At 44.5% G+C, this 13,853-nt stretch overlaps 1 protein-coding gene across 1 annotated transcript in view; it reads left to right on the top strand.

The window, feature by feature from the left end:
- The window catches only part of LOC146185145 (uncharacterized), a 55,430-nt gene that overhangs the window by 27,207 nt on the left and 14,370 nt on the right, over positions 1–13,853 (top strand). The window contains exons 9-11 of the mRNA XM_084606128.1: positions 435–556; positions 6,786–7,346; positions 9,816–10,053. Of these exons, the coding sequence (XP_084462254.1) occupies positions 435–556; positions 6,786–7,346; positions 9,816–10,053 (921 nt within the window). The remainder of the gene's footprint in view (positions 1–434; positions 557–6,785; positions 7,347–9,815; positions 10,054–13,853) is intronic.

Below are 13,853 nucleotides of genomic sequence, written 5' to 3'. Positions count from 1 at the left end.
AACTTCCCTCTCTGCTTTTTCCATCAGTCTGAAACCTTGGCACATGGCCGTTTTTTTGGCTAAACTACTTTTGTGGGCGTGGATACCGGGTACTTGGCTACACTTACATTTACTTCACAACAGTGGTTGTGTAGCCTTTTTGTTCTGTGTGCACATCGATAGTTGAAGTTAAGTGATGGGAAAGTTTTGCAACGGAGTTTTCTCAATAACGTCTACTTGCTGCTAGGAAAATGTGACTGTACCCAGAAAGAGGCGCAAAATATTTTTACTAAAAAAAGTTACATGGAGTCCTCTTCGGATTTAAATTCCCTCTTCAGGGTGTTGACCTAACATTCCAAATTGGTTGCTTTGGATGCGCTTTGGCCCAGTGCAACTGCTCAGATGGCTTTCCTTGCAAGAATTCCACCAGTGGGATGTTTCAAATCTCTCTGCAGGCAGAGGTGGGTTCCAACATGGAACTCCTGGGGCGCTGCGAAGAAGCAGAGCGACGCGTTGCCGAGCTGAAGAAGGAGCTCGACGAGCTCAGAGAGCACGGTGCAGAAGGGCACAGTCTCTGGTAAGCCAAATTTGGTGAATTTACGTCTGAGACACAATTAATTTGTGCCATTATTTTTTCTGTAGTTTTCAAAAGTGTTACATTTGTATGTATTCCACATGCTTGCCCTTTTAAAAGTGAGGCAGTTGCACCATCTAGGGATATGTTGCATCTGGTGTCCATAAGGGAAAAATGACTGCATGTTTTGGAGAGACAGTAACAGTTCTTTGAACCACTGAGCTGATGACAGAAATATCTACCATGTTTATAAAAATAAAATATCAATCAAATGTCTATAAAGGGGACTTGCATTAAATTGGTCAATTTAATGTCGCTGGTGTAGCCATCGTGTAGAGACCTATTGATTGATTGATTGAAAGCTTGAAAGGCTGCTTTAACTTTAATCCCATGTGCCATCTTTAGTGAAGTTAACCAAGCAATGGGGTTTAGTATTTATCAGTGACATCTAATGCTATAAAAATTGGGCAGTGCAAATCTTTCATCATCTTACCTTTTGGAGCCTATTTTGTTTACGGGGTGCTGTCAGGATCCCACTCAATAATAGAAGTAAAACCTATTGCTTGGCTTCGTAATGGCCAAAATTTCATGTCTGCACATTACAGTCGACAACCAATTTTTCGTACTCTCTAGGAGCTGCTAAAATGTTCAAAAAATCTGGCAGTCTTCAACTCTGGATGCAAAACTTTGCACCAGGCTAGATACTCTAAGTGTATGCAGGGGTTGTTTATCAGATTCCCTTGCATTGTGGAAAGAAATATATTGGACAGACAGGAAGATGTCTCAATGACAGGATTAGAGAGCACGCTATGGCAATATCGGACAAGCCTGGCACTAATCTCGCGGTGCACTGAAAAGACTGCGTTGGTTGTAGAGACCAAAAATGTCCGGCTGACCTTCACAATGTTAAGGTTATGAAAAGGATGAAGGATAAGTTAGCAAGGGAAATTTATGAAGCATATGCAATCTGTGACTCGGGAGACCAATGCGTCAGTATGCCTTCAGTGGTTTTGTTGAAGAAGGAATTAGAATTTCTGCGCAAACCGGCAGGATGTTAAAGACAAGGAAGAAGTTGGCTGCAGACGTGAAGTGAAGGGAAAAGATATGAGGGTTTTTGTCAATATAGTTGTCAGTGCAGCGTTGTCCTTGTGTTTGTGTGTGCTTATGCTTTGTGTTGTTACCTGCTCTGCTGCCTTCTTCCAAGAGATGTGTGACCAACTAGCTCAACGTTACTCTATTATTGAAAAATCACGTTTTACCAGAAAAATTCACTTTACTCTGATTGTCGCTGTGATGGAGAAAGGGGTCAGCAGTTTTACGTCCATTATGATTCCACGTTATCTCTCCGCGTAGTGTTTACACAGACAACAGATGGACCCGCTTTCACTATCTCTGCATTCAAAGGCTGTGCTGCTATCAGCATGTCATGACTGACATGCAGGTTTAGATCAAATCCAGGCACAAAGGTGAACCACCGGCCATCTGAACTGCACAGCGCTATCCATGCAGATGGCGTTAAACAAAATGTTAAAAGTGGCGCTAGATGTGAGAAATAACTGACAAACTTCTTAAACAAGTGTGCCATCGGTAATTAAACTTAGAGATTACAGCTGAACACCAGTAAAGTAAAGTCTCAATAATTCGGCCTTGAAGGGACTAGAAAAAAAGTTTGAATCATGGAATGGCCCTAAAACCTAAAGTCTACAGAGAATCGTCTGTGTCACAGTAATTTTATGTAATGAATGCTTGGGTTATGGCTGCTGTGGGTGTCTGTTGCAGCAAAAAGGTTGATTTTTCATTGTTTCAAGTGCTTCACTTCGCACTAAATGCCAAAGAACTGCTCTAAAATTATAAAGACCTTCGCTGCCTTTTTTGCAATGCAGCACAGTAGCCGTGGCCACCTCTTTGCAAACACCCAGTCATGTTTTGTGGGTGCTTCGCCACACTGACTATGAAGAGACAGTGATCATTGCACAGTTTCAGCGTGTGCTTTAATGGAGGAAGTATGTGAATGCAAGTGAGGGATTATGCATAGGCTTAGCTCTTGTTACCACGCCTAATTTAAAATCCGATGCTTTAAATCTCTTGCTGGTTTCGACATGTTGGAGTTGTTTCTCGTGCACCTGGTACCACGCAGTGGTTAGTTGAGCACTGCACTTGTAGAACCAGTTTAAATTTTCCCGCTCTGGCGACATTCTGTTTTTTGATGGACCTTTTTGAGAACTAATGTGCATGTTTTGTTGCGAAAGAGGGCACGGCGGCCGTGCTCGAAAAAAAAGAAACCTGCCACTCAAGGTAATGGAGCATTAATGTAAATGTTTGTGATCAAAAGACTTCCACAAGACAAATATCGAATCATATTGTCAGATGTACTGCCTGATGGTGTTAACTGGTGATAATTAGTCGAAAATGGCACTAGCTATTTACTACATAGCGAGCTTTGACTCTGAGTCCGGGTGGTTTTATTCCATGAAAATACCTTCTTGAAGATCTGTCGCATGTCCAACATGTGTACCTGGCCTTACAGCCAGTCTGCAGCAGTTTTGGTTTGGTGCCTCACAAAAACAAGGAATTGATTCACTGCATGGCACAAGAAATGAGGCTGTTTCCACCTGTAGTTCTCTCGTTCTTTTTGTAATGATGCTGAAGACTGGTGCTGTACAGATAGTTTATTTTTTTTACACAGCATTCCTGGGTTATTGATCTTCAGTATGTATATTTATTCTAAATTTTCTTGCTAATAGTGCATCTAGAGATAACATGATCTTTCTATCTTATTTTGATCAACTTGTTACAAAAATGGCAATTTTTTTTTATTTTTTGTGTGTTCCCTAATTTTTTGCTTTGTAACCTAAGTTTTTGTAAGGAGCATTTCATTGTGTGCAATTTTGTATGCTGCAATGTGTGCCGCAATATTGTTTGTACTGGCCAAAAATTATCTTCAGAGACCTATAAAAAAACGGCCATTTTCTTGCCGTAACAAAAGAGTTAAAACAGCACGACGCCATCCCAATATAGAACTAATACTCCAGGGGCACCCAGAAAAGTATAGCATCTGAAACAGTGCGGTTGGGACTGGCTAGTGCACATGCCTGTGGCAGATGTGGGGTGGTGTGAATTTTAAAGTGAAACTGACACTGCTGCAGCCCTATGTTTAGATGATGGGGGACTTCCAATAGCCATCACGCTTGCCATATCACTCACGCCTGCCATATCACTTACACCTGACATACGCAGTGACTTGTTTCATGCAATTCAGGTTTGGGGATATCTATTTGGATGATCGCTGGCTTTGCGGGCCATCTCTTGATAGGAACCCCCTCCCCACATCTGAATTAACCAGTGGGTGCATTCGATTTTCTTGTCTCTGACTACTTGCTGACAGGTTTCTGCTTCCAGGAAGCAGCGTAATGGTCACATGAGCTTGCAAGTTCGCTCCATCATTCGCTCTTAGCAGACGATGCCAACCATCAGTCACCACGACTATAGTGAATTAGAATATATTCTAGTTCACTATAACTACAACCTTAGCCTATTCCATGACTCAGTTCTTTTGCAATGACATCATGCATACGTTTATCTTTTGGCGCACTAAAGATAGATAACAGAGGCGCAAATCAACTGGTGCTTTTCGCAAACTGAGTGTCACATGCCTGAATGTGAAGCGTTTTACAGGCCTCAGATTGGCAGGGTTTTCTTGCCACTGCTGCTTACGAAGTTCTTTCAAGGGCTCACTGCGCTGTTAGCTGCTCCTGCATAAAGCAGTTTGCTTGCGGCGCTTTCAGATCTATGCGTCTGACGTCATCGACTTGCATGGGCGTTGGCTACGACCACACTAAACTCAAATTGCAAATTCACTCAAGTCCAGATAATCTTTACAGAGGTTAAATATTTCAACTTTGCATACAACTATAGCCAATTTTTGTACAGTACATTGTGGTGGCTTGCGTATGAAGGGTATCTAGCAACCGGGATAACTGGGAATTGTTGGGGAAATTTTATGCACCGAGAAAAGTCAGTGAAATGTACCAGAAACCATCAAAAATTTCGCCAAGTCAGAAAAAAATGGCATGATATACTCTGCAGGGAATTTTAATTTTAAGCTGGCGCACAGCGTTTGTTATTCATATTCATGCAGATTTTCTTTTTTCTGTGTGTGTACTGTCTCCAGCACGCCATTATGGCTGCCACGCCGCAAGGAGAGGCGCGATATATATTACTTTGATGCTAGCGCATGGCTAGCTACCATAATAGAAGAACCAATACTTTCGTAAGGTGGGTACACAATAAAATATGCGAAAGCGCTGCGTGAGAGTAGTACGCGACAAAAAAGCAGGAATAACCGCGCCGTCAGCGTGAAAGCGGTTGGCGAGCTCTGCTGTCAAACACGTGCAGCCATATTGAATTGGATTGCTCGGCTGTTTGCGGGTTGGGTGGCTCGTGTGCTCTGAGGCTGGCATCTCACTCATCTCCACAGCCGGCTGTATTCATTATAGGAGGATGAAGCGTTCAAATGACGTAAGAAAAAAAATATTCCTAAAAAAGCCGATAAACTGTCTCTCTAATGTTCCAGTATAGTACACATTGTATAGAATCCTTAGTATTGGCACTCAATCAATCGTTGTGATACATCCGAAATTTCAAGCACTCTTATGCATTAGTTCTATGGGAAATGCCATGGTGCCGTGAAAAAGTTCGCATAATTAAACATGCCCAAAAAAATTTGGCAGCGAAATTTTCGGTTGCAGACCTTAGCATGAAAATCGTGACTAACATTGTCTTCAGTAGCAGTAGCGGTTATTTTTTTCAGACTCCTTTAATTTGGATTATCAATATTTCGGACTTTATTGAGGAATTGTCATGCACCTCAAAGGAAGGTGTACATAATTGTGATCGAGAATGTCCATCTCTGTGGAGTCCAATAGTGATATACTTTTGCTTTTTAACAAAAATGAATACCAGTCTCAGCACAGAGATTTCTGACTGAAAATGTGCACTTCCTGCTTCACCTAAATGCAAGCGGTTATTGCTGCCACTGCCAACGGCCTCTATGCCTCCATGACCAGGCTGGCCACAGTGGAGAAGGGACGAGACAATTGAATGAGGCAAATAAGTGCTCATGAGCCAGCACACGCGACCCTGTTTATTACGGGAGACGGTGCTTGCAGCCTGTCTGTTCCTGTCAGATGCACTCACTTTCCCCAGTGGATTGCTACTCTTGGTCTTCGTGACAGTGATGTCCAGGGACTGTGCGCAGCATGTGAAGGGAGAAGAGTGGAGCACACACAGTGTGGCACTTGGTCGCCTCACACTGTCTGCCTGCCAATAGCAGAGAGATAAAGCGAACGTGCTAAACAACTGCCTTGAAGGTCGGATGCACGTCTTTCACACAAGGTTTTAAAGTCTGTTCCTAATGAGAAATGTGGGGTTGTGGGCTAATAACTTGAACAGTTATGGTATTTGGAACAAATTCCTGGCTCTTTGGGGTCACAATGTCCCTCCACATTTGGGGTGTACATTTGTGGTTTACATACTGTATCATGATTAGTGTTTCTCTTTGGTTGCAACTTAGTGGCGCAGGGGCTTTTTAAAACTCTTCGGCAGTCTTTCTTGTGAGCTTGGTGTGGACTGGTTGCACAGACAAGAAAAATCCTTTTCATGCCTCGGCAACCAGAGCATTGGTGCAGCCTAATACTGTGTTGACTGTGTTCGAAAGCTGCTCTGCTTAGGCAAAGAACAAAGACCAAAGACAGAGTGGTGTTCAAGCGTGTTCGGCAAGCTGGAGCTTGATTTCATTGCAGCAGAAAGAAAATGAGTACACATGAGATTGGTTTGCTCTCAAAAGAATGATAAACTGAGAACCTGGATGTAGACTATGCCAAATAGTTAGAAAAAGAAAATAGCTGTCTATGTAAACAACTTGGTGCAGGTCCCAAATCTTTCATAGGGGCATTAAAAGCCTATATATTGCATGCTTTGCTTTGTACAATGGATGGTGGAGAACTTTCTTTTCAGACATCCAACCAGTTAATTAAATTGGTTGGGTTATGGGGTTTAGCATCCCAAAGCAACTCAGGCTATATGAGAGACACGAAGTTATGTAAATTAATTTCCACTTCTACACTCCAGTGTCCCCTATAGCCAATCCGGTGTGTCTCTTCATGGGGTTGAAACGCACAATTTGTCATTCTTACCTTTAGCCCTAACATAGTTGCTGTTTGCTGATATGCAGTGTTGCACCCTTGATGGACGACAAGATGACTCAAACCGATGAAGATTCTACACTGGAGAAAGAACTAGAGGCTCTGCTGGCTGCTGCAGGTGTGGAGATCGAGGGCCTTCGCAGCTCCCTCGAAGAAATGACATCGCAGCTGGCATGCGAAGTGCAAGCTCGCAGGGATGCCGAAGACTCTGCACAGCAAGCTAACGATGAGCTGGCTGTAGTCTCACAGAAACTCGATGAAGAGGTTGCACGCAGTTCGGAATTAGGCCAGGATCTGGAGGAGCTGAGGCACCGCACCCAGGAGCATGAACTCTCCCTGTGCAAATGCCTTGATGACAAGGACAAGGCACTCAAGGAAGCAGAGATGAGTTGGTGCATCCTCAGGGATGACATGGAAAGGGAGGTGGCTGCGAGGAAGTCTGCAGAAGCTCGTTGCTCCACACTGGCCAGGGAACTCGAGGACACCACAGAGTCGGCTAGCAAGGACAAGCAGTTGCTGCAAGAATTGCAGCTGCGCCTAGAAGAGGCTGAGGCCAAGCTGTGCGACTCTTGTGAGGAGCTGGCAGCAAGGTAAGAGCATACGGGGACTCCTGCTTTGGAATAAGTCTGCTGAGACACAGGAAATGTGTTCACGATCTGCTGTTTTTTGCGGACCAGATTTATTTACAGCCACACACTTAGAGATCACATGCCTGCTATGCGTTGCCATCTCTTAGTGCTCGAGGGCGCGATCAAATTTAGACCATTCCTATCATCCATTATGGGGAGGGAGTGCTCAGAGCACACAAAATTTTTTGGATTCCCATCACCCTAAAGATCATAACCATTTCCATCATGCTGTAATTGTTGAATGAGTTACAAAGGTATTTATTGTACTTTCACGTCTTAGTCAATGTTTAGTGACATAAGGTATGAAAAGCTGCTTTTTTTGTGGTTGGAGAATTGAGTCTGCATTTGCACTGGCTTTAAAGCAGAAGACATTTTTGCCGCACATTTAGTCTACTGGCAGTAGCAAACTGGCATCACTTTCTTGTTGTTTCTGGAAGCCTCACCCCCTTATGCTGCTGCGCTATGAAGTCATTGCAATGGTTGACAGTCAGCGCATTCCTGCTTTTCATTTTATGTTTCCCAGACGAGACTAGCAGCTTGCATGTAAGCACATGCTGGTTGTAGTTCTCAGATGCTATGCCCTTAGGCACTGCGAAGCCACCGCTGTGTTTCTCCTATTCACGCATGTCTGCGGGAACAGCCACTCATATATTGACATAGGTAATGTCATTCTTAAAGGCCCACTATCCATCCTCCGGTCGAAAATATTTTCTTCCCCATTGACTATGAGACTTCGCCCCCAGAATGCAAGGCCGCAAAATGTTTTTGAAAAGAGTAATTAATAACGCAGTTACAGCCACCACAATCACCCGATTTCGTCGTGTTTCTCTCCTCCTGTTCCCTTTCAAAAGGTTTTCACTTTCCTATCTAGTCGTCTAGCCTCCGCAAGCCAAATTCCCCTTCCTTCTCCGCGTTTGGCGGGATGTGGGACGTGGTCTCTGCGTGCGCGAAAAAAGAAAAAAAAAATGGGCACGGGAGCACGCGCTGCTGCATTCAGTCCGACCGTGGCGAGGGAAAACGCGCAGCAAGCGGTGGACACAATTAGTGGTGTACGCCCATCCTTCACCCTTCAGTCAACGAGACAGACCAATGGATGTCGTTTGCGACTACGACGTCATCCTTGTGGTTCTTAGAGAACTGGGAAGCTGGTTTCCCGACGGGGAGGATGAGAGAGCTTTGATTTGTATTTTTGCTGCTTTGCGGCGCGCGTATCGCTGTAGCATTTTGCACAGACTATCTCCGGTACCTGATCTAAGCACTGGGCTCCTTTGCTTAAAAGGTAATTCCCTGGACAGTGGGCCTTTAAATGTTTTGTTCCTCATCCGCACCTTATTGTGCAGCATTCATTCACTCATGATTTCAATGTTTTGCACTCCAGCTGTTAGCTTAGATTCCATTGAGCTATCATTCGCTGTAGTACAGTGTTAACTAGTGGAGAGCATTGTGTACAATGCGCACAATTTTGGCTGTTTCTCCAACACTCCTGTGCCTGCAGAGATGGTGCAAACATGAAAGTACCCTCTGTCAGTAGTGATGTGGTGAGAAGGCTGCGAGATGCTTTTACAACTGCATGGTGAGCAAGTGGATTGTTGCTGAAAAAATTTCCAAGGGAGTTTCAGTTTGTTCTGTTTAAGCCCATACATGCAAGTAGTTAAAATTGCACTTACTTTTTCCCTCCAGTCAGCTAGTAAGCACTTGATACATCATTGAATCTGTGGCACTATCAAAATATTTGTTACAGATTGCCATCTTTCATGCTGCGACATTCTTGCATCTCAGCAGTGCTCACCACACCGCTGGTCTCTTATTTAGGTGCCTAGTTAATTCAGTCAATTCCCATCAATTTGGAAATTGGATTCATTCAAACTGTTAACTCTGTCTCGGCCAGTTTCTATGCAAGTGTGCATAGTTTGGTCATATTTGGTCTCTCGCCAGTTAATACAAACTGGACTCTACTTACTGAAGGTCTCCCTTTGGGAACACATTTGACGCTTCAAGTAAGAGTATGCGACAAATGATTATGTACCTCGCCCTACTCGGAACCTGGCCTTTGTGCTGCAGTCATCTGCACACCTCTGAGCCAAGTGCAGGTAAGGAAATTTTGCATGCAATGAAGCACTCATGGAAACTTAAAAACATTATTGCACTATTCTTGTATCAAAATTAGGCTACCGGTGCAGACCTTATTAAGCTTCTATTGTATTTGTCTGCCCTGAACAGCACTGCACAACAAACTGACTTGGCCAGGCAGTTACTACTGTTGTCTAGAAGGGTCATTATGGTCTTTTGCTTTTACTTCACCTGCTTATAAGTGCAAGCTCTTTTCTTGGCTAAACCCATTTGCGGTATCCGGCTGCCATTTTCTCGATGAAGCTAGTATTGGTATTGCCTTTTAGCCAGCACCAATGCCCTGCTGTGTATGCTTTGTAGGGAACTGTCCCTCAAGGCAGCCTTGGAGCTGGTGAAGGACAGAGAGGAACAGCTGAGTCGTTTGCGCCTGCCTGATCCGGTGCCCGATGAGAACCGCCCGCATCGCACTCGTCGCACTACTCGGGTCACTGCAGCCATGGCCGAGGCATCGGACTGCGATTCAGACTTCAAGACTCCAGCTCGCAAGCCACGTACACGCCGTGTGAAGGAGTCTGTGGCAGCATTAGAGGACTCACTGGTGAGTACAGTGTGGGGTGTAGGCACATACTCTACAGTGAAACCTCTGTGCAGTAGACTCAATTTGGCCTTAGAGGGACGAATAGGAATGTTCAAAATCATCAAATCACAGTGAAAAACTGCCAGAATAAATGTGGAAAAAAAACAACTGTACACTATCAAATAATTTCTCCAAAATTTCTACTTGCTCTGTGATCTCTTTCGTAGTACAATGTGGTACAGTCGAACCTCGTTATAGCGAAGTAGTATGGGGCCCGAAAATTTGTATGTTATATCCAATACTCGTTATAAAAGTGCGTGACCAAATTACTGTAAATAAGTCTGCTAATAAAACGGAACAAAATGCGCACGAATATGGACGACACAAAAGTGAAAACTCAATTTTTTCATTAAAAGCTTGGTATAAACATGAAATCTTACCTTTCATTCAGTGTTTGAGAGCAAAAATGAATACTCAAAAAGGGATGTTGATTCCGTGCATAATTTGTTCGACAGAGCCAACAAACTTAGGGTGTGCAGTGCACGCACGGGTCGGTCGCAGGGGCTCATGGCATGACAAGCCAATGGTGATGACATGCCAGTCACATGCCTGTCAACCGTTGCATGGCCGGACTTGAGCGGCAGCCTCAGAGCTCAGAGATTACCGCATGCGAAGATGTGATCTCGGAGGCCATGGGTCGTTGGCACTAGTCTTTGTCGCCGCCACTAGATGACTTGGCACGTGAGTTCATGGGGGATTTAAGCACACTTTGGCGGCGCCGATAGAGTCCGGCCATGGCCAATCATGACCCCAGAGATCACCACGAAACCATGCAAGGGCATTGCCGCAGACCGGGCCACAAGCTGCAGCTAGGTATCAGTTCTATTTATCCCCTGCAGGGAAGCGCCCATAAAGATAGAATTCAAGTATCACGCCTTCGTTGCGATCACGTGACGAAACCGCGATAGGGCGGCGGCGTTGCCGCAGACCGGGTGCCACGCTGCAGCTATGAATCGCTTCTGTTTATCTTCGCAAGAGGGCAGCGCAATAAATTTTAAGCGTTTCTTGCAAGTCCTAGGAGGTGGCAGCACCTTCTAGTGAGCATGCATCTTCATTAGGGCATGATATTTCAAATGGAGGATTGAAACCGCACCGGTACGGCAAAAACCTTGCTGGACGGAAAACTGCTGCCGTACATTTACGGCAAAAACCCTCATAGGGTTAAAGGAGCTTGCGAGAGCTCTCGCACATAGGCGTGCAGTGCATGTGACCTCGCTCGTAAAAAATGTTCACCGAAGTGATAAGTGCACAAGTACATGACTGAACATTTGCATTTCTTTTATAGAAAATTTGCACATGAACTGGGCATTGTTCTAAAGATGGCGCGACATTCGTGAAAACACAACATACATAAATACGGTAGAATTCGGTTCGAATTGTCGAATGGCCTCGAAAAAACTGACAAGAACCATTTACATTACAATAAATGTACCGTATTTAGCTGCGTAAAGAACCCACTCGCATAATGAACCCGCCCAGCCCCTATTTGTGCTTAAGAATTTCAAAAAAAAAAGGCGCCAGTTGTTAGCGCGTCCCTTCGTTTTGCGGAGTCACTGTCCACAATGCATTTCTTGGCACTGCGCCAAGATGTTGCGCAGCAATAACAGTGTGTTTACCTTTTGACAGCTCCAGCAGAGGGGGCGGAGCGAACTTGGCAAAGTGCCAGCGCTTGTCCGGTTATGCAAGCCTCCTTTTCAGTATGTTTGCTTTATTATGCTATGAGTGACTGGGGTGGCCGCTGTCTACTGCCACTCAAATTATTAGAACGCGCGATAGCAGCAAACGCCTTTTGAGGTGAACGATGCTAAAAGCCGGTGTCATGATCGCAGCTGACCGCGTGCTTCCGTTGGCGGCTGCTGTGTGGAAGGATGGATGGCTGTCGCAAAAAAAAAAAACCTAACCCGTAGTGCTCGTCCGAAATCATGGCCTTTCATAGGCGTTGGCTAAGACCGCGCCGACAGTACTTATCCGTATTTCTAAATTAACAGGGCTAGAATTAACGAGTATTTAATTACGAGTTTCGGAGGTTGCGTGGAAGAGAGAGCAGGCTGCTGCGGCCGCTGTCCCCTCTCTCCAACGCCGCCGGCTGCTGCGCCGGTCATGACGCCTTGTAGGTTTCACCCACTCTTCCATGGTTTTACCTGGTTCCATCTGTCCCCGTTTTGGACGTGTGCAGCCTCTAAATTATCCAAAAATTCGAATTATCGAGGTTCGAATTAATATGCTTTCACTGTACGTACATACACCATGGGCAAAAAGTCACTGTATAAACTCTCCTCGCTGTGCTTGTCCTCGGCCGCCCAAAGATAGCGGCTCTTCTGCCTGTCGAATATGATTAGTGTTGTTGATCAGAGTTGTATCCGAGCAAGTTTCAGAAGAGATGACGCACAAACAGTGCCGTCCAAAGCGATACGCTGGTGTTCGGTGGCTTCTGCAGGGTATCTTAAAAGGCGTATGCCTGTGCTCAGTTTCGTTGTCTAACGCAATGGTGGCGAGCGAGCTGCATTGCACACGAAGGTCATGAACAAAAATGGCAATCACCGCTGCAAATGTAATAAACCGGTACACAAAGAACTCATGGCGCTAGGTGGTCGGCACAAGTCACACAAGCGATACCATAGTGGTACGGTATCACGAGATAGGGACAGATTTCGTAGGTCGCGCCACAAAACCAAAAGCTGCTGCACCTGTGATGCACTGACATGATGACATTACGAGCACGTGAAGCAATATGACAAAGTGACCAGAAACGCTAAATTTGTGTGCCCAAGGCAGCACAGGCAAAGCGGCTGGCGGGGCTCGCGAAACACACACACACATGCGCGCACACACCATTCAAAATAGAAAATTGTTTATTTTCTCGGCACATATATTTACACTCGACGTTTAAAAAGAAACTTGTAATTTTCACAAGTTCGGCGGATGTGCGTTATTGGTTTGGCCACATTGAGGTGGTTTAATCGCCCTTTTTTTGGTCAGATCCCTCAGTCTCCATCGCCATCACCGACCATGTCTTCATCGCCATCACCGACCACTCGGCGTGTTGCTTTTTTTGTGTTCCTCATGCGTTGGCGTTTGACAGCCTCAAAAAAAAAAAAAAAAAAAAGATGATCCTCGAAGCAGCAATCACTGACTATACTGTATATGACTACGCTGAAAGGTGCAAACAGCTAATGACCTCACCTGCATTATAAAATCAAACTCTTTAAGAAAAGCTACGAAGGCTAAGACCGAAGAATTGTTAAATTTGAAGAAAGTGATTGAGACAATGCTTCAGGAAGTCCCTTGAACTTTGCTTCGTATGCCTTGGCCGTTGAGTGCAATAAATGTGATGGCTATATTTTATTGAAAATGTTGTCTCAACATTATTAGAGTTGCGTTGTAGGACCTTGAAAAACCTCTGGAAGGGCCTTGAAAGTCCTTGAATATCCTTGAACTTTTTTTTCTCTGCAGCCTGTATGAACCCTGCATTCAGTGCAAGCACAGTAAAGTTCACAGAAGTGCCATCTGTGATGTCACATCTTTGGTTTGTGATAGAATATTGATGTCTGCTGCCTTATTTTTGCTGTTTTGCAATACAGATCATTTCGATTTTTCCTACTTCGTTTATTGGCACCACATCACTTTCTGCGTAAAAGCACTGCTTTTATATTAAGAGCTATTAGTGGGCTATATTGATGACAAAATATCAGCACAATCAGAAATTTTTGCTTACAGAGGAGGATACAGCTTTGAAGGAAAGCAACCAAAATTTCAGTTTT

Source organism: Amblyomma maculatum, chromosome 6, assembly GCF_055883805.1.
Source record: "Amblyomma maculatum isolate TAMU_Amacu chromosome 6, ASM5588380v1, whole genome shotgun sequence".
Lineage (NCBI taxonomy): Eukaryota > Metazoa > Arthropoda > Arachnida > Ixodida > Ixodidae > Amblyomma > Amblyomma maculatum.
Note: the sequence above shows the minus strand (reverse complement) of the source record. Positions and strands in the feature narration are given on the sequence as shown.